At 44.9% G+C, this 22,652-nt stretch overlaps 2 protein-coding genes across 3 annotated transcripts; one reads left to right on the top strand and one right to left on the bottom strand.

Annotated features, from left to right (window-relative positions):
• Positions 1–640: 640 nt before the first annotated feature.
• LOC112813323 (large ribosomal subunit protein eL34-like) lies at positions 641–1,065 on the top strand. Its single transcript, XM_073888384.1, has one exon. The coding sequence runs from the start codon at positions 667–669 to the stop codon at positions 1,018–1,020; it is 354 nt and encodes a 117-aa protein (XP_073744485.1). The 5' UTR covers positions 641–666; the 3' UTR covers positions 1,021–1,065.
• A 7,259-nt stretch (positions 1,066–8,324) lies between these two features.
• On the bottom strand, positions 8,325–20,911 carry ENSA (endosulfine alpha). Of its 2 annotated transcripts, XM_025858438.2 has the most exons (4): positions 20,717–20,911; positions 18,853–18,978; positions 17,407–17,573; positions 8,325–14,549 (listed from the first exon to the last, which is right to left on the bottom strand). In XM_025858438.2, the coding sequence occupies exons 1-4, from the start codon at positions 20,771–20,773 to the stop codon at positions 14,534–14,536; spliced, it is 366 nt and encodes a 121-aa protein (XP_025714223.1). In that variant the 5' UTR covers positions 20,774–20,911; the 3' UTR covers positions 8,325–14,533. The 2 variants fall into 2 exon arrangements, with proteins under 2 accessions (XP_025714223.1, XP_073744577.1); XM_073888476.1 differs by lacking the exon at positions 18,853–18,978.
• Between the last annotated feature and the right edge of the window lie 1,741 nt (positions 20,912–22,652).

Genomic DNA, 22,652 nt, shown 5'->3' with positions numbered 1-22,652 from the left:
CTGACTGAGCCACCCAGGTGCCCTGAGCATGTAACTCTTGATCTTAGGGGCATGAGTTCAAGCCCCACATTGGGTGTGGAGCTTACTTTACAAAAAAAAAAGAAAAGGGGTGCCTTTGGCTCTGGTCATAATCTCAGGGTCCTGGGATTGAGCCCCACATGGGACTCTCTGCTCAGTGGGAGTGTGCTTCTCCCTCTCCCTCTGCCTCTCCCCCCAGCTTGTGTGTGCCCTGTTTTTCTCTCAATCTCACTCTCTCAAATAAATAAATCTTTAAAAAAGAAAAAAAAAGAAAAGACAGGTACTCTAAGCACCTTGTCAATAAATCAGTAAGTAAATAAAATTTTATTAAATATAGGGAGCCTTGACTGGCTCAGTTAGTGGAATGTGTGACTCTTGTTGATCTCAGGGTTGTGAATTTGAGCCCCATACTGGGTGTGGAGATTACATAAAAATAAAATCTTATTAAATATAAAACATAATCTGCTTTATTAATTCTGCTTTACAGCCTTCCCTTTTTCCTACCTGGGGTCTATGTGATTCAGTCATACTTCACAGACCGACTCATAGGGTAGTCAGCAAGTTATTCTGACATGGTCTGGGCATGTTCCCCTTTAGCGATAAAAAAAAAAAAGAATCTTCCGGGGACGGCGTCAGTCGGCATTCAGAATGGTCCAGCGTTTGACCTACCGTCGTAGGCTGTCCTATAATACAGCCTCTAACAAAACTAGGCTGTCCCGAACCCCTGGTAATAGAATCGTTTACCTTTATACCAAGAAGGTTGGGAAAGCACCAAAATCTGCATGTGGCGTGTGCCCAGGCCAACTTCGAGGAGTTCGTGCTGTGAGACCTAAAGTCCTTATGAGGTTGTCCAAAACGAAAAAACACGTCAGCAGGGCCTATGGTGGTTCCATGTGTGCTAAGTGTGTTCGTGACAGGATCAAGCGTGCTTTTCTTATCGAGGAGCAGAAAATCGTTGTGAAAGTGTTGAAGGCCCAAGCACAGAGTCAGAAAGCTAAATAAAAAAATGAAGCTTTTTTGAGTAATAAAAAAAAAAAGAAAAGCCAACCCAGGGCCTAGGGCTATACAACAATTCCCCTGCCCATGAGATGGAAAGTTGAGGACTCCCTCCCTGATCTAAACCTAGTTTTCCATGAGGGTTGAACAGAGGGCATTGTGATTTGGTAGAACAGCCATGGACTCTGAAGTCTGTCAATTACCAAGTGACCTTAGATAAAATTACCTTTTTTGAGCTTCATTAAAGTTTTGTAAAATATAAAATAGTCCTTTAATTTAATTTTTAATTACACAATACATATTCTCCTTGGAAAAAAACAAAACATGACAGATGAGACTAAATTTCCTTTGATCACCACCTTCAAACGCACTCCTTAACCCCCTCCCCAGTGGCCTCCGCAAGGTAACCACAATTCTCAGTTTAGTATTTATCTTTCCAGGGCTTTTTCAATTAAAAAAAAATTTTTTTTTTCCTTAAGATAGAGGGGTGGGGGTGGGAAGGCCAGAGGGAGAAGGGGAGAGAGAGAATCTTAAGCAGGCTCCACAACCAGTGTGAGCCTGATGTGGGGCAGGGCTTGATCTCACAGTCTTGAGATCATGACCTGAGCCAAAAACAAGAGTCGACGCTTAACCAACTGAGACACCCAGGTACCCCTCAATCAAATCAGTTTTACCTGTAAAAATAGGATAGTACTATCTATTCTGTGAGACAGAACAGTGGTAAAAATGCAAGTGCATAATGTTTTCTTCTTTCTGTTTCCTCAGTGTGTTGGAAGGAGCTGAGACCTCCTGCAGGAAGAGAAATCTTACCTATTTCCTGGGGTGGAACTGCCTGCCCTCTATCTGGTATTAGGTCTGGTTCCCCCCCCCTGCCCCCGCCCAAAATTCAACAGACATCATGCACAGAATCTGTAGTAGGAACACGTCTCAGCTTGTTACATTGACAGAGCCAGCCTCTTCTTGAACAGGGGTCTGTTGAAGGAGGGTAGCAGGAGCCAAAGGTCCAGACAGTATTCTGCCTCCTTTTTATTCTTCCATTTTTGCCAGGCAAGGATAAGTTAATGTCTTGTGTCTTCTCTTCCCTGTGGCTTTCCTTTTAAATTGCAGAAAGGAAGAGATCATACGCCCAGATTTTTCCTCCAAAACAGCTTTCTGAGTACAAAGACAAAGCAACCCCTCACCCCCCAATTCTGCTCTTCTATCACTCCACAGGACAAGGGGTACTCCCACAATAGCTTTTTCCTACTATCAGGGAGGAAGCACAAACCAAGATTTCCAAAGGCACTAGGGGTTGGTTCCCAGGTGCCCCGGAGCAGGATTTTATTTTAGCATAAGAACAAATTCCATTTAGGGGCGCCTGGGTGGCTCAGTCGTTAAGCGTCTGCCTTCAGCTCAGGTCATGGTCCCAGGGTCCTGGGATCGAGCCCCACATCGGGCTCCCTGCTCGGCGGGAAGCCTGCTTCTCCCTCTCCCACTCCCCCTGCTTGTGTTCCCTCTCTCTCTGTGTCTCTCTCTGTCAAATAAATAAAAAATCTTAAAGGGCGCCTGGGTGGCTCAGTTGGTTAAGCGACTGCCTTCGGCTCAGGTCATGATCCTGGAGTCCCGGGATCGAGTCCCACATCGGGCTCCCTGCTCAGCAGGGAGTCTGCTTCTCCCTCTGACTCTCCTCCCTCTCATGCTGTCTCTCATTCTCTCGCTCTCAAATAAATAAATAAAATCTTTAAAAAAAATAAAATAAAATAAAAAATCTTAAAAAAAAAAAGAACAAATTCCATTTATTGAGCATCTACTTTGCCAGTCATGATACAAGTTTCTTTACATATATCTAATTAATTCTAACAAAAGCCATATAAGTTTTGTATCATAATTATCTTCTTATTACAGATGAAGGGACTGATGCTCAGAAAGGTTAAGTACTCTGTTTTTTTTGGGGGGGGGCAAAGGGAGAGGGAGAGGGATACAGAATCTTAAGCAGGCTCCATGCTCAGCACGGAGCCCAACGCAGGGCTTGATCTCACAACCCTGACATCACGACCTGAGCCAAAATCAAGAGTTGGGTGCTTAACCGACTGAGCCGCTCAGGTGCCCCCCAGTTCTTCTGTTCTTAAGCTGACTTCCTGAGGCAAAGGAGATATTTAAGAACAGTACTTGTCAGTAGGAAGTGGTATATGGAAGCAGGAATGAGAAGCATGTAAATCTGTGGAGAACAGAAGAGGTAGGGTAATAGCAAATTAAGAAAAATGCATGTCCCAGCAAGAACTGCCATTCACCCCTACCACTCAGCCTGGGCCATGCTTTAGGGGTGTGTATAAACAAATCTCTATAGCAACCATCTGGTTTCTGTCTTTCTACAACAACACAGGCTTGCATGTGTCTAAATATGGACACTGGTGAGGATGAGTGTAGCTGGGGAGGGGAAGTCGACGGCTGAGTCAAGAGAAAATTGTGCAAAAAAGGCAAATTCCTTTGGTATGCCCTCGTCTACTTCTCCCAGCCCAACCCCAAGGTAGGAAAGGGCTTAAGGCCCTGATCTCCCTTTGATTCACAGTCACAGTTAAGAGCTAAGCCCTGCATACATTTGGTCTTATTTTAACCAAGTATGTAAATTCTCATGCAGTCAGGGGGATCCCCTTGGTGCAAGAAGGGGAGGGTAGAAACTTTTGCTTCCCATTTCACCCCAGGTGCCACTTTCGGGGCCACTGAGGGTAAGAAGTTGGAGGAGCCCATCTGCTGAAGGCATGGTAGCCCCAGAGGGAAAGGTGAGAGAGAGAAGCCAGGCACAGGGGTATAGGAGTAAGGATAGGCACTGCTGAGAGGATTAAATGGGACTGGGACTGAGTTACAAGAGCCCCTAAGTCAGCACAGGGGTTCTCAACCAGGGGACCCCAGGGGACATGTGGCAATGTTTGGGGACTTTTTTGTTGTTCTGACTGAGCACCTAGTGGGTAGAGGACAGAGCTACTGTTAACATCCTAAAATACACAGGACAGCCCCCACAACAAAGGTGTGTCTGGTCCAGAATGTCCATAGTCTCAAGGTGGAGAAACCCTGAGTTAGAAGAGCCTTCTCCTTGGTCCACTGCAGGACACCATCATATGTTACTTGAAGGGGATACCACGGATGCCAGCTTGTTCGCCTGGGCCTTGAGTTCCTCTCAGACTTCCAACCCAAGTATTTAGTTTGTTTACTTCTAATAAAAGTAAATGAAAACCAGAGTCTCAAATTTGCTGTGAAATCAGCCTCTATTTTTTTTTAAGATTTTATTTGACAGAGAGAGAGAGCGAGCGAGCACGGGAGCGAGCACAAGCAAAGGGAGCGGCAGAGGCAGAGGGAGAAGCAGGCTCCCAAGGAGCAGGGAGCCCGATGCGGGGCTCGAACCCAGGACCCTGGGATCAGGACCTGAGCCGAAGGCAGACGCTTAACAACTGAGCCACCCAGGTGCCCCTGAAATGAGCTTCTAGAGAAGAGAGCCTTGGGTGTAGGAAAAGCCGCCTGATAGAGGTTGTGCAACTAGGCAGAAGGTACCACCATCTCTTGGCCTCAGTTTTACCATTTGTGAAATGAGCACACTGAACACAATGACCTCTAGTGTCCCATTAGTCCCAAAAGTTGTCCTTCTGAATATTTCCCATATGTAGTTGTACCAGTTTAGGTCATTGGAAAAGGAAATGAGTCAGAATTTCAAGAAGGTAAGTCTGAGGGTGACTCAGACTTTCCTAATCATAAAAGATGTTTCAGACATGGCCCTTAATGCTGAGCCAGGACTCCTGATCCCTAAATGATGCCAGGACTTCCCTTTGTATATCTGAGTAGGTGGTCTCCTCATGGGGTAACTTTAACAACAGTAAGTGGCTTCTGCCAAATGCCCCCCCCCGCCCCCTGCCAACAGGTCTGCTAGTGCATGAGAGTTTTCTTTCTAGTTGAAAATATAAATATTCTAGTATAAGTATCAGTTTGATGTTACTAATTGGGTTTGAGGCTGTAAGGCAGGTAGCTGGCATGAGATCAAGAATGGTGCTTGTTCATGGGTATGTAGTCCTAGCAGTTAATGTGAATACTTTGAGAAAAGTTCATATACTGTGTCAATTCTATTTAGTTCAAGCTTTTCAACTAAATATTATAATAAAGATTTAATAACCAAGAGTTCGTATTTTGTATTAGTCTCTAGTATCTACCTATGATAAATATGTCAAAACAAGGCTTAAAAGAAGTCCATCTAAATACACTAAGTGCCTCTGTCACCAAACGTCCATTTATATCAAAACTTTTTTTTTTACCTGAAGGGGCCACTTTACCACAGTGTGGTTATCAGTACTGAGCGCTCTCTTCCTGTCATAAGGAGACATTTCAATGTCTTGAAGAGAAGCTATCCTTGGTTGATAGAGTATTTGGCTTTTTTTTTTTTAAGATTTTATTTATTTATTTGACAGAGCGAGAGCGAGAGAGGGAACACAAGCAAGGGGAGTGGGAGAGGGAGAAGCAGGCTCCCCACTGAGCAGGGAGCCCGATGTGGGGCTTGATCCCAGGACCCCAGAATCATGACCCGAGCTGACTAAGCCACCCAGGAGTCCCTTGGCTCTTACTTGTTCTGAGTCATGTGGCTCATCTACAAGTTTTCCAAAAGAGAGGCCCAGCTTTGTCTGGGGAGAACCTTCCAATGCTGTTCTTCCGTGAGAGGTTTCATCTCTCTGCTTACCCACTACAGCTGCAGTTCAGAGACTGCCGCAAGACACCAGACTCGTTATAATCTTTTCTGAATAGTGACAGACTCACAATGAACAATTCCGTCCTTCAACAAATATTTATTGAACACATATTATGTGCCATTCTTGATGGTGGGGATATACCAGTAAATAAGACAAAGTCCTGGTAGTTCAAGACGTACTTGTGAGATGAGTGAAGGACCCTCTTCCAGTTGTTTGCTTTAGTCTAGCCTGCTTGTTCCTCTTTGTAATCAGTTTAAAACTACTGCTCCATTCTCTTTTCTTCCCTAGGATGCCTTCTCAGAGGTGCAAGGCTGAACCTAACCACTCAGTACCTAACACTCAAGGCAGGCCTGAGGAGACTGGGCTTCATAATCCTCTGGGGTGTTCAGTCAACACGGATACCAAACAGCTTGTAAACCAAAGTTGGGAACCTTAAGGCTAATCCATCGCACAAGTGGTTCCCGTCTTTCTATAATCTTTGGATTCTGCCCAAAATGCGGAACTCTCCCACTTAAACCCTCACCCCTGGTCTACGCATTTCTCTGATGCCTCATACAGAAATTCTTTAGAGAATTTCCCTCAACCCACTCATTCAAATTATATCTGGGTTTCCCCTAAGACACTGCTTTGTTTGCAGCCCTAGAGGTCCCCCCCACCTTCCAATATCAGAAAGTGGGGAAACTGAGATACTTCTAGTTCCCTAAGGTCATTTTCAGGTCATTATTCTTCCAAGATATTTACATGCCATTCCTCCTGCTTTGGAGTTCATTCCATCAGGCTAAACTCTCTTTTACGTTCTTTGCTAGCCTTGGTCACTTCTATACCAGGATGGTACTAGGCTTCATCTTTTCCCCAATCCTGAATAATTCTGGATTCATTCCAACAACCTGATTTGCTGATCCAAACATTCCATGCCCATAATTCTTTGTTGTTGTTGTTTTCTAAGCTAAAGGCTTTAATCTTTTATAAAAAAAAAATGCAGTTGGGTTTAACAAGAGATAACAACAAAACCACAAATACATGAGCCACCTACCTTTGCAGCTGGATGTGGGAACTCCCTTGTTCTTTAACACTCTAATGACCTTTACTTTTACTTCACTTCTGATACCCATCCCTATGACCCATATCGTTAATGGACGAGTTCCAACTCTAAAATCCTCAACTCTTAATGTCATTCTGACTACCAGGTACTGAGCTTCCAGCTTAATCACTTCTTTGACTTCTAAATCATCAGCTCTTTGACCTTATCAAGACTCCTCTTGACCAGAGTTGATCATACCTTCCTTAGCCTACCTTCTTACCTGGTCTAATCAGATGGATTTCTTGATCTCTCTCCCCAGCACCTTTCATTCCCTTATTCCCTTGTGAGTCCACTCCCTGTGTCTACAAATCATGATCCAGGAGCTAAATGGTAATGTATCTTCTCTGCTTTTGTTCCCAGGCAGCTGGGTGTTGCTAGAGAAAGTAGCAGAAATATATAGACTGGTAACCATTCCAGTAGCTTACACATTCCAAGGATTATACATTCATGGTTTCCAATCTGTTAGGCCCTCGACACTGTTCCCTAAACCTTTTACTTAGTATTATTGTCAGCTCTCTTCCATTTCCCTCCCTTTCATCATCTCTTCTAAACTATGGCCACTCAAAAAAGCCCCGACTCCCACCTCCCTCTCAACTAGCAACTTTACATCTCCACAAAGAACAATGAAACTGTCAGACAAGGACTCCCATCAATCACCGACCCCCAGTCACAAACAGCTGTGAGTTTACCCATTGTTATATCTTCACCTTGAGTCTCAAGCAGGATGCAGTATACATCTTCCTGCTTGAGACCAATTTCCTACTTAGCTCTGGCTTCCCACTAGACTAACCCCAGCACCTCCCCTTGCATAGTGGTTGGCGCATAATAAGTGCTTAATAAATGTTTGTTGAAGTGTTTAATTGACCACATCCACCTGAACTCATTTTCATCCACTCCTTTTTCTTCAGGACCCGTTTTAGTTATCATTCTGTACTGAGCTTCAACTTTTACTTGTTCCTTTCACTCAATCAATGTGCCTAAATCATTCCCATCCTAAAACAACAACAATCTTCCCACACTACTCAGTTCGATAGGCAAGATTCTACCTCTACCAATCCATTGACACTAGTGGATCAAAATGGTTACTAACTGCCAAATCAAATGGACACCCTTTAGTCCGTTTTTTAAAAAAACATTTTGAGATTTTTATTATTGTTTTTAGAATTAAAGTGACCTCTATCAAATATATGCTCATTGCCAAAATCTTGAAAAGTACAGAAAGTGGACATACATGTATACTCTAAATTATATTCCTGACCAATAGTTACCCACTATTGTGGCATATTTCTTTCTTGGACATTTTTGGGTACTTTTTATTTTTTATTTTTTTTTTAAGATTTTATTTTTATTTATTCGAGAGAGAGAGAGAATGAGAGATAGAGAGCATGAGAGGGAAGAGGGTCAGAGGGAGAAGCAGACTCCCTGCCGAGCAGGGAGCCCGATGTGGGACTCGATCCCGGGACTCCAGGATCATGACCTGAGCCGAAGGCAGTCGCTTAACCGACTGAGCCACCCAGGCTCCCGGGTACTTTTTATTACAGAGGTGAGATAGTCTAATTTTTTGCTTCATTAACTTCCAATAGCATTTTCCATTATTGACTGACCCAGTTCTTAGAATAAACTCTGTCACTGGGCACATCTTCCTGATTCTCCTATTTTGTTGGGCCCTTTTTATTCCCTTCACATGTTAGCTTTCATCAGGGTCAGCCCTCCAGTCTTTCTGCTCTATATGCTTTCACTTCCATGGTTTTACTAAGTATATCTTGAAATCCACAGAATCTACATTTTCTATTTTGACTTCTCCAACCTCTAGACTCATAAATCCAGTAACTTCCTGGTCATCTACTCTTGGATGTCCTAGAGGCACCTTGTATCATCCCTTCTGCAACACTGAACTCATTATCTTCCTTTTTAAACTTGCTCTTCCAGTAGTAGTGTCTCTCTAGGTTATGACATTATCCTTTACCCCATAACCCAGGCCAGAAACCTAGGAGTTTTTTATTAAAGTCCTGTCTCTTCCCAAGTCACACACCCCGCCCCCCCCATCAAGTTCTGTTGATTGTACTTTCCGTGTATCTCTTGAATTTGTCCACTCTTCTTCAACCCCACTGTCCTTACCTTCTTCAGTTCCTAATCTGTAGTAACACGATAGTCTGTCTTACTCATAACTAGCCCATGGTAACAGTTAACTAAGTGGAGTGTCCGCACTTAGGTGTTGCATTGCTGCTTCGAATTTACTATGCCACAAATTGAATTATCTTTCCCTTCATAACAACCATACCCCTTAACTTTTCCATCCTGTTAATAGCACCTCTAAATACATCAATTTCACCCTCTCCAGTCTCTTGCCCACACCGTAGTCAGAAAGATTATTCTAAAGAGCCAATCTGATCATGTCATCACCTTGCTTAAAATCTCAGCAGCTTCTCATTGCCTCCAGGATCAAGTCCAAAGGGCCCTTTGTGATCGGACTCTCCCCTCCCTCCACCCATTTCTCTGCACCCTGTCTGCTGTTTGGTATGCTACAGCTACTCTCAATTATTATTTTTTAAAGATTTATTTATTTTAGAGAGAGAAAGAGAGTGCACGAGCAGGGGGAGGGCAGAGGGAGAGGAAAAAAAATCTCCAGCAGACTCCCCGCTGAGCGGGCCCGATCTCATGACCCAAGCAGAAACCAGAAGTCGGACACTCAACTGACTGAGCCATCCACACGCCCCTCAATTATTTTAAGTTCCCAAAACACAATACCTCTAAATCTTTTCACATGCTGTCCTTGCATTTGGAAGACCCCCTTTCCCAATCTAACCCCTTAGCATGACCATGTCCTACTACTCCATCAGATTTCAGCTTACAAGCTACTTTCTGTGAAAGGATTTTCCTGACTATTCTTCCACCTCCCAAATTGGTGAGTGCTTTCAGAGCATTTTATGCTTATCCCATCTTGTATTCTGTCTGCCTACCCGTCCTTATTACATCCCCCTATAGTTTGTAAGCGCCTTGAGGGCAGAAACCGTTTCTTAGGTGCTGTTACATCCCTGAAGGGCTTTACATGCCTTATTTTGTTGAATAAGCACAACCACCCTTTATGGTAGGTACCACATCATTCCTATTTTACAAATAAATAAACTGAAGCAAACAGAGTTTAGGAAACTTGTCCTGAGTTACCAAAATATATCAAAATCAGAATTTAAAACCAGATAGCTTGACACTAGAACCAGTTACCAAAATATATCAAAATCAGAATTTAAAACCAGATAGCTTGACACTAGAACCAGTCCATCCCTAGATCCTTCACCTTTAATTTAAAGCCCTTCTCCACACAATTTGGCAGTAACCTACCTAAAACACAGATCTGACCAGGTGTTTTCTCTGCCATCCCCTCAGAGGTCCCTAGGCTTGCCTGCCTGCCATATCCTCTGTAACCTGGCTCCTGCCTGCCTTCTTGGCCTTGGACCAGACACTCCCTAGGACCCAGTACTGCTGCTGAAGCACCACCCATTCCACACTCTCTCATCCTTGTCTAAGTGTTGGTCTGTCTACCAAAATGCCCCGATCACCTTATCTTTCTGGAGAAATCCTGCTCCTCTCTCAGAACTTACTCCATGAAAGTATTCCTGATTACTCTTTCCCGAACCCCTTGCAGGCATTGGAGTGACTCCTGCCTCCACTCTCAGAAGCTGTGTGACTTGGGCAAGTTATTGTTTTAGTTTCCTCACTTGTATAATGGCAGCAGTCTGACTGCCTACTCGTAGAACTGCTGTGAGGAATAAATGAGAGGGTGTAAGTTAAGCACTTAGCATGGGGCTTGACACATCCTAAGTACTCAAAACATTTAGCAATTATTTACTCATCCCCGTTTCTCTATGTAGCTAGACCTCTACGACCCAAGTTTAACACTATAGTATGGTTTCTTCGTGTGGAAAAAGAAAGCACCCACATATCACTTATATTTTAGCACAGTGCCTGGCATATTTTGGGCTCTTACTAAGTAACTGAACTGGACTATTCATTTATTATTTTTTTAAAGATTTATTTATTTTTAGAGAGAGACAGGGTGGGGGCAAAGGGAGAGGGAAAGTCTTAAGCGAATTCCATGCCAAGCATGGAGCCTGACCTGGGGCTAGATCTCCCGACCTGAGCCGAAACCAAGAGTCAGAGGCTTAACCGACTGGGCCACCCAGGTGCCCCTTGAACTGGACTATTTAAGTACTACCCAACTTTCAAGGCCCAGGTCAATTTCCATTTCCACCAGTAATATTTACCTAATGATTCCAGCTCTTTGGATTTTCCCTTCTGGGAATTTTTTAAGATTTTATTTATTTATTTGACAGAGAGAGAGAGCACACACAAGCAGCGGGAGCAGAAGGCAGAGGGAGAGGGAAAAGCAGGCTCCCTGCTGAGCAAGGAGCCCAATGTGGGGCTTGATCCCTGGACCCTGGGATCATGACCTAAGCCAAAGGCAGACCCTTAACCGACTAAGCCACCCAGGCACCCCTGAGATTTTTTTAAAAAAAGATTTATTTATTTGAGAGAGAGAGAGAAAATCCAAGCGGACTCTGGGCTGAGCATGGAGCCTGACACAGGGCTCAATCTCATGACCCTAAGATCACGCCCTGAGCCGAAACCAAGAGTTGGTCGCTTAACCGACTATGCCACCCAGGCACCCCTCAGAATTCTTTTACCACAGCCTGACTGATGCGATGCAGTCTTGCATTATATGTACAAGTTTTGTCTCAATGAGGCTTCAAGTTCCTCCAGGGCAGACACCATCTCTTACATTGTCTATCTGCCCAACAATAGCTAATATTTCTAATTGCAAAGTGAGTGTTCAACGGTTACATTGTGAATGAACGTATTCTTGACCAAGCATGGGAGGCCTCACCGTATCGTTAGTAAGTCCCCCATCTCTAAGAAAATTTCAGCTAACAACTCCTCTCCTGACTCTCCTTCCCTTGGCTCTTGGTATTCTGCGTAGAACTACATGAATTTGCATTTATTGTATGCGTCTGTCATGGCTTAGCTTCCCTTTCCTTGGTCACCCCCCTCAAGGCCCAGCAGAGGGCACTACACACCCGAGGGCTGCTTGCTCACTGCAGATATTCTCAATGGTGACTCTCCCAAGTTATTTTGCTTTTGCCTGCATTTTCCATGCCAGGCCACATTAGCTTAAAATAAATGCTGCTGGACAAGAATCATGGTGACTTCATCCCTGCCACCCTATATATCAGATGGCTGAGAGGCTTGTCAGCAGAATCATCACTCAGCCATGTTGGGAGGAATGGAAGAATCTTGACTCCACTCTCTGGAATATGGGCAGGAATCGCCATTCAGAGCAGTGCAGAGCAGTCTGTTCTGGTTGCGTGGCCCCGCAGTATGGGAGTGAGAGAGAGAAGGAATGGCAAGGTTTTACACCACAACAGAGATTGCCACAATCCTTTCTTGGCACCGCAGGATTCGTAAGACTACAGCTTAAAACTAAGGACCAGGAAAGCCAGGAATAATGGAAAAGTCATATAAAAGCCTAGATATGGGACGCCTGGGTGGCTCAGTTAGTTGAGCGTCCGACTCTTGATCTCAGCTCAGGTCCTGAGTTCAAGCCCTCCATGCCCAGCATGGAGCCTTCTTAAAAAAAAAAAGAAAAGAAAAGAAAAAAAAAGCCTAGATACTATCTCAAGCTCTTCAGCGAACTAATTTTGCCACCTTATAAGTCATTTATCTCTGTACTTCAACTTTACCTGTATTAAAAATGAAACTGCACTGAATGATCCCCCCACATTCAGCCTCACTGACCTCACGCCCCAGCTGTATCCACCTGGCAAACACAGACTAGGGATGGCATGCTCAGAGGTCATGGGATTGGTTTAAGGGGAACAGGGTTGAGAAGACTCACTAACCCCACCACAGTAAACATTCTACTCATTTGTGTATGTGTAGCTCCTTGCTTTGAGTTTATAACTTCTGAAGCATGTGAACTTTTGCATAGCTTTTCTTCCACAAAGGCAATAAACCCCACAGAAGTAGGGAATGTTTTTAATGTATCTCCATACCACTGGCTCACTCAGAAAGGCCAGTGGTTGGGAGGCATCACAATTCCCTGGATAAATCAGGAGAGCGCAAGTCAGTAACATCCTGAGTAGCTGAAAACATATTTGGAAAACTTCTGATTAAGGAGAAAGAATGAGTCAGATACTGAGAACAACATTCCTAGTCCAGTTTAGAAGTGCCCTTTCCCTTCAATAAGATGGAGAGTTCTCTGGAATATCTACGTCTACTGGACCTTGTTTATCTTCCTTGGTGCATACTCATTTGAGAAACCAATCACATTTGGGAAAATATAATATACTTGGGCAAAATAGGCAAACAGACTATCACATGTGAATGTTGGTGTGTGTCGGGGAGACAGGTATGAGTTTGTTGGTAACATTCTTTTCTATAACACGTTCACAAGCAGTTTGTAACTTCTTGCAGTCGATGCCTGGGAGGTGGGGAGGAAAGAGTCACTCTGCCTCCTGCTGGCCACAAGCAGAAAGGCTTGAGTTCCTTTTGGCTTATCAATGGAGGTCACATTTCTCCTTCACAGACATGAGAACTTGTGAAGGAATGGAAGACTGAAAGGGAAAAGGAAGAGTGGGCTTCTCTTTTCTGCTTAGCCTGAACTAAGTTCTAGGTGTTAATAAACTATTTAGATCAAATTCTTCATTTTGTGAGCCAAAACCTGAGGCTGATGCATCTTCTACATTAGCTACGGAAACAAAAGGATAGACGGGAGTCAGGAAAAGCCCAGATCTATATGCTAACACCCCTATTCGCTCTCCCTGAGTGATGGAAGTGGGGAGCCCAGTCACATCCCCTATTAAGGGCCCCTGTGCCTTAGAACTCAGGGCCCCACACCGGCTTCTCCCCTGAATGGTGTCTTCAGTTTCATTTTCTTCCCTTTCCCCAAACCCCAATAAAACACACCAACTGCTTCAGAATATTTCTGGGTTGTGTTTTTTTGTGGGTTGTCTTCTTTTTTTTTTTATTTCAAATACTGAAAAAGTCTCCTGGGCTCTGTGGGGCTCCCCACGCTCATGGCCCCCTTTCCGCACACTCACTGCCCTTCTCCCCACAGTCAATCTATTTCAAGGACATAACTTTTTTCAATGAACAATTAACATTAATTGTGTTCTCAGCTTGCTCTGCAGAACCAGAGGAGCTGTTTGCATCTGTCATATTTAGACCGACAGTTTCTTTTATCTGACACCAGATCCCCAGCCGCATCCAAGCAAACAAGGCATTTTTCTACAGAGCTGAACTGGAACTCCTCCTCTGGAGTCTACTCCACTCCTCCCCCTCACACCCATCCCACACCAGCCACATGGTTAGGAATGAGGACAGTCAGGCATGTTTTTATCAACTCCAAGCCCTATTTCATATCCCCCCCAAATTTCCCACCCCACCCTCTCAAACACCACACCCGCACCCCACCCACCCCCTCCCATCCCCGCCAGGATTTCACTGAGATTTCTCCCAACAGTTATTTGGAAAAAAGGTAAAACAAAAAAGGTTCAGGGTCTTGGTGCTCAGCCCAAGGGGCCCCATGCGCTGGGACACCGCCGGGCAGGGGCTTCTGCCTCTCCAGCCCACGCCCGAGCCACCTCCTGACCCCTGGCTGCAAAAGCAGGGAGGGGCAGGAGCCAGCACAGGACCCAGGAGGGCAGCATCTCAGGATCTGGCGGAGCCCCGGGCAACATCATTCAACTTGGCCACTGCGGACGAACACAGAAGAAGAAAAAGAAAACACTGTCAAGTAATAAGGGAAAAAACCAGAAGTTCCATCCCAGTCCCTACCCCGTGACTCTTCCATACTTAACAATCATTGGGCTACCTGGCACAAGCCTGAATCCGATCCGCAGAGAGTTGGAGAGAGAGAGACAGAGAGAGGAGAGAGGAGGGGAGGGGGGGAGGGGAGAGGGAGGAGAGGGAGAGACAGGGGGAGAGAGAGAGAAGGGGGAGAGAGGGGGAAGAGAGAGAAGGAGAGAGGGAGAGAAAATTCCAGTTTTTTTCTATCTACAAAACAGTGTTCTCTGTCTTTCTGGAGATAGCCATGAAAACAGTACAGAAAATTCTTTAGACAAGATCAAAGTAATTGGAGGTCTGCAGGGACTCAGGATGCCTGACTCCGAGCAGGCTTGCTTCCACAGGCATGGCACAGGCACGTGCAGCAGCAGGGACTGAGGGGGCACACAGTGATGAGGAGGTGATGGCATGGAAGCCAGGGCCCGACAATACACAGGCTGTTTGAGTGGATTTAATAATCCAGGTTTAATCGAAGCAATTTGGATTTGGATTTGGGAATGAGCCTTCTTGCCATGGAAGTGATGTATTTCATGCTGTGGAAACAGGTGGCAAATACAGAATGTGGCTTGTTTCTTTGTTTTCTTAGCCTTGAAGATGACCAGGTAGAGAGAGAGCGAGCAGGACCAACAGTTTTCTGATTTCTCTATTTCTTCTATTCCTTACTAAAAAACAGACTTGTGACCTCAGTCTTGAGGATTCAAATGACCAATAGAGAAAGCAGCTCAGACAGAAAAAAGTACAAAATTCGAGAAGATCGGAGATGAAGAAAACGTACAAAATTATATATATATTTATATATATAATAACATGACATATCTATGTACAACATGGCTCGGACAGTTGAGGAAACTATACAAGGATGTTCAGCATTTTCCCCTTCCCACACGGACTTTAGACTAAGGAAGACAGCATGAGGAATGGTGCAAGAAACACAAAAATTATATACAATTACAAGTGACAGTCAAACGAGTCTGGGGGCCAGGGAATCCAGGGATCCTGCTCTCTCCATTCCTTCCTCACCAACTCTCTCCTATCCAATCTGAGCGACAGCCTGAAAAGTGAATGGCCGGTCAGGAAAGAAGTATACACACCTGCCATCACCCCACGTGCACATCAGCAAGTTCATGGTCATTCTCATCAGGCCAAATGTTTGGTGTATCAGAGTTTATGAGGTGAGAGGGCAAGAGAGGATTATAGAATCTTGCCCTCTTGAACAGTTAGTTCTCCCCCTGGCCCTCTCTGTCCTAACTGGGAGGAGGATTCAGGCCAAGTTAAATAGACTGAAGGTGCTGGCCACCTGCACCCCTCTCCTCTACCTGCTCACGAATCCACATTGCTGCTTCTCATCCCACAGGAGCTGAGTTACTGAGCTCTAGGAAGGCAGAGATTTCTTAGAGATTTCTCTCTCCCTGACCACCTTCCCCCACCAGCTTCCTCCCAGGTGAATCATCTCCTAAGAACCTGCTGCTCTAGCCCAGTCATAGTACCAAGGCCCAGAGGCTGGCTTCAGCTTGTCCCTTTTCTTCTGTTCTCCCTAACAATACTATCCCTGACATCTGATTACATCTCAAACGTGGGACTCCACCACATGTGCGTGACTGAGCATGTGTCCTCAGGCCCACAGCTGGGCTGCCAGAGCAGCTTTTTAGCAGCAAAGGTCCAGACTGGAGGCCAGGAGAGTGGGTGGGGGCAAAGGCACAAGGTTCCATAGAAGCTAGCTTCTTATAACTTTTTCCTTGACCCTTTAGACCATGATACCTATGAGGCCCTCCTGACTGAATTTATAACTCCCAAATCTCAATGTCCTCTCTCCCCATGTAGTCTTCAAACAGTTCCCCTCTGTAGGCTCACCCACAGGTCTTCCTCGCTTAGTTTTACAATGAATAGCAAAGACTTTTTTTCAGCTGGCAGTTATACGATTTTTTAAAATTTGAATCAATCTATCTACATTCAGCTCTTTTACAGATGAGAAAATAGAAATCCACAGAGGTTAAATGACTTGACCAAGGTTATACATCAGTTCTGCTCAGACAGAGTGCAACTGGAACCCAGATATCTTAACTCTAAACCCAGTACTCTTTCCACTACCCCATACTTGCAAAAGCAACATGCTGGAAGAGAGAGAGAAGGTGCCCATTTCATGTAAATGATGTTCTCCAATCTTTACATTACTTAAGAGCCAGGGCAAACTGTCAAAGACACTGAGTAAGGGAGGTTAAGTGGGCATTGTAGTTTTAGGCAAGCAAATCACTTTTTCTTTTTGAGGATTCTCTAAACCTGCCATAATGGAAACACGAAGCAATAGCAGCCTAAGGGAAAAAACACTTAGAAGCACAGAAAACAGATCTCATTCAATCTACCTTTCCCAACTATGTCAGGTTAGCCTCTGGATGTAAACCTACCAAATTATTCCCAAGGCTTAGCCTAACCAATTTTGGGATATGCTCTTCCAAAAGGAAAAATCACATCTCCCCAGTTTCTCATACAATAGGAAAAAAAGCGTTTGCAGCATTATCCAATCCTAGTCTCTGACTCCTGGGCCCCTACCTGGGCTACAGTGAGGGTGTGGAAATCTCAATTTAATCAAAGAAATGAACTCAGAAACCCTTTCCAACCCACATCACCTTCTCAGAAGCCCCCAGCAGAATCAGTCATTTCTGGCTAGCAAGCTGAGAAGAGCTAACTAGGCGCTCATTCCATCCCTGCCTGTGATATATAAAAGTCCAGTGGGTGAGGAAGGGAACGGGGTGGGGGGGCCCAGGTTACCCCGCAAGCTTGCTGGTGACGAGCGAGGACTTTCTCTGGGGCAGATCCTGTGGGGTGGGGATGTGGTCACCAGTCACCAGGTTCTTGTCTGGTCCTGCACTTGGCAGCTGCTTATTCTTCATCTTGGCTTTGGCCATGTTGTAGTCTCCTGAGTCAAAGTACTTTTGCTAAGAGACAAGAGGGATGTTTAAGTGAGTGAGGAACTCTGGCCTACCTCAAAAGCAAGGAGACCCATATTCGTTATAAACCCTCATCAACTTAGATCTTTCCAGTGTTCCTTGATTAACCTCATGCACACATAGTTTAGCATTAATTACATGTACTTATGTCTTCTCCCCAATGTGTTCTGACCTTTTCAGGCATGTAAGCAGTTTCTTAGCTATGGTACAAATTTTAGGAGTTAAGAGACAGCCTCTACATCCTTTATACACCCATCAGTACAGGATGGTTCAATCAAATTACTGACTATTCATAAAGGCTTACTTAGGACCAATCTCCAATGGACTTGGTGCTGAGGAAATAAATGGTAAGATATAAAGAATCGTCAATCTGGGGCTATCCTAGCAACCAGCAGGAGATCAACCTCAAGTCAACAACCTCAAAATTAAAAATTATTCCCTCAGGCCATGAATAGAAACTGGGCTTGTTCATGAGGATAATGTACTTTTCCTCTGACCCCCACTGCTCCCACACATGTTCCATGGCTGTGACAGCCTGCCCACGCCTGCCTTGCCTACAGCAAGGTAAACTGCAAATCACCATCACATCATCATCTGTGACTAAGACTCAATAACCAGGACTCTCCACAGGGATCTGTTTTACGGTTCATTTTATCCACACCTAGAAACACACTCCAGTTTAATGTCTTACAATCCCTCAGTTAGTTTTAGGTACATCTGGGGACAGAGAAACCTGATCAGGAGCTAGATGGCTATGAAGGCAGATCCTCCCTTGGTAAGGAGGACCACTCTGGATGGAAAAATAAGTCTCTTTAGGGAGTATAGTTAATGGCTGGTACTAATTTCAAGGGTCTGAAGAAATCTATTCAGGTTGAAGAAATCTATAGGACAGATGGTTTGATCCTTTTTTTGAAATCATGTACCCCAAAATTTAGCTCTAATCTTAGAAAGTGCAGTCCTAAAACTCCCACCATCCAAACACACAAATGCCTGGAAGCGTCAGCATTTCAGTTTCTAATGTCCTTCTTTCCCTCAATCCCCCAATGCCCCTGTACCCAAATGTCTCAACATTAAGCCTTAATAGCCTGTATGATACCATATCAGGGATTTACGATCATCTGCCTTGCTCTTTACAAGTTTCTAATTCCTCTCTACTACTGCCCAACAACAAAACCTCCAGATAAGCATTCAGGAAAAGCTCTACAGTTCTCATCCCTAAAGCCCCCTTTGGCTCCAAAGTAAAAGGATAAGAGATTGCGTCCCATACCCCTTTCTGGAGTCTCTTCATGAGGAAGTCGGAGCCTCCAGGCTTTTGTCCTAGGCTTGGATATTTGGCCTTTAGCTTTGCTTCCTCGGCTCTCTCAGGGAGAATACCTTCTTTCTCCTGTGTGTCCTGGAGGAAACAAATGGGCCAATTAAATTAAAAACTGAGAAGCAACTGCTTCTAATATCTAATAACTTTTATACTATTAACTTTTGCTAGAGGTCCACCCTCTTGTGAACATACTGTCTCTATTCTGCTCCTAAATATAGCCAGACCTTTGTTCAAATCCCTGAAGCTCAAGATGACTGTATTGTGAGGAAAAAACAAAAACAAATACAAACAAACAAAAAAACAAGCTGCTTCTCACACTATGCCCAAGGAACCACCTCAGTGACTCAGGAGTATTGGGTTAAAGATAACACCTAAACAAAATACTTCAATCAAGAGCAAACCATAGCTCATTCAGCACAGAAGTTAGGGAAGACAAAGAGGGAAAAGAGCTAACCAGGGCTTCTGGTGACCCAAGATGAGTAGGAAAGTTCCCTGGCTGTCCCTAACACACAGTACAGGTCAAACAGAAAATCAAAGGGGATAATTCCACTGAGATGTTCCTTCTTATCCAGAGTCTAAGGTAGTCATCTGATAAGTCTCTCTCTGGAGAGACTAGAGCTGTGTGGCCTTCTCCAAAAATCTCCACCTTAGTAATGAACAATATCGCTTTAGCACTTCCATAAACATTAGGTAGGAAGGTGACCGGTAAACAGAGATGAAAATGACACTATTTTTAACCTCAGGAAAATCAAGATACAGGAGGTTCACTAGTATTTACCCAGAGTTGTTGCCCAAAAGTCAACACCTTCCCAACTGGGGCAAGTGATGGAAGTTTGGGGAACATGCCAAGAGCGTGCAATTGGTTTGCAGGAGGCTCACACTGTTGTTATTACTCTCTTCTTGCTTTTTGTGGCCCTGATGCTCTTTTCTTTGGTGACTTTTTACAAGGACCTAAAGCCAAATTTGTGGCTTTTTTTAAAAATGGAATTATATTCCCTTCCCTTGACAATCCGGCACAGTTATAACCAGGTGCCTTTCATGAATCCCTGAGCCCAGTACTAAATGTTGTAAGTCAAATACAAGCCCCAAGAAGAGGTTTACTTGGGGTGTTTTCATCACAGAATTGTGGGTGAATTAAGTCCCACTGCCTTGGAAGTCGGGGTGGTGGTGGAAAGAGGGTGGCGTCTTTCTTGTCACGACTCTTTTGGTGTCTTTTCTAGGTTTAACCTCCATTATTCTGTATGGAACTCTAGTCCTCTTCAAGCCTATTCGTTCGTGCCTGAGGATGGGCAACCGACCATCCCAAAATGTCAAAATAGGTCTCTTGAGAAAGTTGCCGCCTTAAACTAGCCATGATTATAATTACTTCTGCTCCCTTCTCCCAGTGCTGGCCTTTTAAACGTCTTGACCTCCACCCCTATCTTTCTGATGCGGGCCCCAGGCTGGTTGTTGGGTTATTTGCCCCCCTTAACCAATAACAGACATCACTTCCCGGTTACCACAAGCCCCCTTCCATTCACCCAGTCTTTCCAAACACCCGCCCCGCGCCCAAGCTTGGCCAAAGATAGCACAGCTTCAATGAGTAGAGCGGTAGGCCTATTGGCCAATCACGAAGAGCACAGCCCTGACTGACAATGGGCCCAACCAATCAGTGCCAGAGCTGCAAGCTGTGTTGAAGCTCACCAGGCGTGATGCAAGAAGTGGCCAACCCCTGCAGAGCTTGAGACCATGGCGACCAATCCGCACTGGTGGGAGACCGTCTCCCGCCCCATCACAGTCGCCCCCGGCTCGCCCGCCCGCACCCCCTCCATTTCACCTGCTTCTCCTCGCCGGTCTCCTCCGCAGGGTTCTCCTCTTCTTGTTTCTGGGACATGGCGGGACCAGGACTGTGGAGTGTAGGGGGCCCGGGAAGTCAGCCGGAGAAGGGAAGGGGGGGGGAAACGGGGACAACCTGCACTGCTTCTTCGGCTGCTGTCACTAGGGTTGCTCAGTCAAAATGGCGGCCCTTGCCTGTGACGTTGTGGCCGCCCCTTCCAATGGGAGCCAATGGGAGTGGGGTAGATGGGGCAATGACGTAACGATCTACCAATAGTCACCGGCTAAAGGTGGGTTCTTTGGAGGCGACGGGCAAGCTGAAACACCAATCTGGAAAGAGAGTGAGCCCAATTGGAAGCCCGTGGGGGGATTTTAGGGGGCGGAGCTGCTAGCTTTGGCATTTTTGCTCCTTTGGTGGGACCAGATTTCCTTCATCGCTAGCACCCGGTGCCCGGAAGGCTTTGCTGAGCTTCAAACTGGAGAGGAAGGCTGGGGACTTTTTATTTTCAGATGGAGAGGGTTAAGCTTTGCGCAGTGTTAGCAGAAAATTATCAATCTCCAGAAAATAATTTGGAGGTCAGAGTGCACCTTAAATTGGTACAAATTACTATTGCAATGTATGTACTTGGCGTATGGAACGGAGAGACTGGGACCCCAAACCAAGTTGTCTTGCACAGATGGCTTTATGTTCCATTATTTAACGCATCTGTACAGTTTTATACTTGTTTAGGGTCAGCCCATGGAGAATAAGTTCCTTGAAACGGAAAGCACTGTTCTAGGTACCTGGTAAACGTTTAGTAAATACAGTTAATACTAGTTAACCTATCCTGAGTCACAGTTCAACAATATTTCTTTTTTTTTTTAAAGATTTTATTCATGTATTTGAGAGAGAATGAGAGAGAGCACGAGAGGGAAGAGGGTCAGAGGGAGAAGCCGACTCCCCGCTGAGCAGGGAGCCGGATGTAGAACTCGATTGGGGGACTCCAGGATCATGACCTGAGCCGAAGACAGTCCCTTAACCAACTGAGCCACCCAGGCGCCCAACAATATTTCTTTGAGTGTTTGTGTGTAGATGGTAACGTATTAGTTTTACAGGGGTACGCATAGAGTAAGAGTCTCTGCCTTTAGAAAGCTTAGTTTAGTGGGCATGTGGGGAGGGTTTTCACAGTGTGCCAGGTATAACCTAAATCCCCGAGACAAGACTGTAGACACATCTTAAGGGAGCGTTAGTCCACAGTTTTATATTAAAAACAAACATTAGTCTAATACTGATTAACACTGCAAAATTCATAATAAAATTTAATTTTCCAGGCAGCTTCTTGTGACAACCTTGGGGCTATCTGCTCCATTAGGTGTACTTCTGGAAAAGTTTGAGAAGCACAGATTATTACAGAAGCAAAATCTGGTAAGCATTGAAATAAAAGTGTTAAAGTGTTTATAGGGGTTCAAAGGAAGACCAATTCAGTTTAGATTCCAGCCCCCCCAAAAAAAAGACTTCATGAGGGAGGTGATATTTGAAATAAGTTTTGGTTTTGTTTTTTATTTAAGAGAGAGTGCAGTGGTGGGGGAGGGGAGGGGCAGAGAGAGAATCCTAAGCAGGCTCCAGGCCAGCGCAGAGCCTGAAGTGGGGGGCTCAATCCCATGACCCCAAGTTCATGACCTGAGCTGAAATCGAGTGGGACCCTTAACCAATTGAGCCACCCAGGCACTCCTGAAATAAGTTTTAAAGAACTTAGCAGTTTGCTGGGTAAAGATGAAGGAAGGGTATGAAGGGCTCAAAATGAAGGCCAAAAAAACAGAATTGAGTGCAGATATGTAGGGCTTTCAATGCCAGGATAAAGAACTTGTGAGTAATTCAGTAATCCATCAGAGACATTTAAGATTTTTAGGCCAGAGAGTGGCAGATCAGAACTGCCCTTTAGGAAGATTAATTTGGA

The sequence above is a fragment of the Callorhinus ursinus genome, unplaced genomic scaffold (assembly GCF_003265705.2).
Source record: "Callorhinus ursinus isolate GAN/ISIS: 27379988/994484 unplaced genomic scaffold, GSC_fseal_2.0 scaffold90, whole genome shotgun sequence".
Lineage (NCBI taxonomy): Eukaryota > Metazoa > Chordata > Mammalia > Carnivora > Otariidae > Callorhinus > Callorhinus ursinus.
Note: the sequence above shows the minus strand (reverse complement) of the source record. Positions and strands in the feature narration are given on the sequence as shown.

Coding starts and splice junctions, on each gene's coding strand:
- LOC112813323 (XM_073888384.1), top strand. CDS start 667: ATGGTCCAGCGTTTGACCTACCGTCGTAGGCTGTCCTATAATACAGCC.
- ENSA (XM_025858438.2), bottom strand. CDS start 20,773: ATGTCCCAGAAACAAGAAGAGGAGAACCCTGCGGAGGAGACCGGCGAG. Junction 18,979..20,716: donor AGACCGGCGAGGAGAAGCAG/GTGAAATGGAGG, acceptor TGTTTCCTCCAG/GACACACAGGAGAAAGAAGG. Junction 17,574..18,852: donor TGAAGAGACTCCAGAAAGGG/GTATGGGACGCA, acceptor CTTGTCTCTTAG/CAAAAGTACTTTGACTCAGG.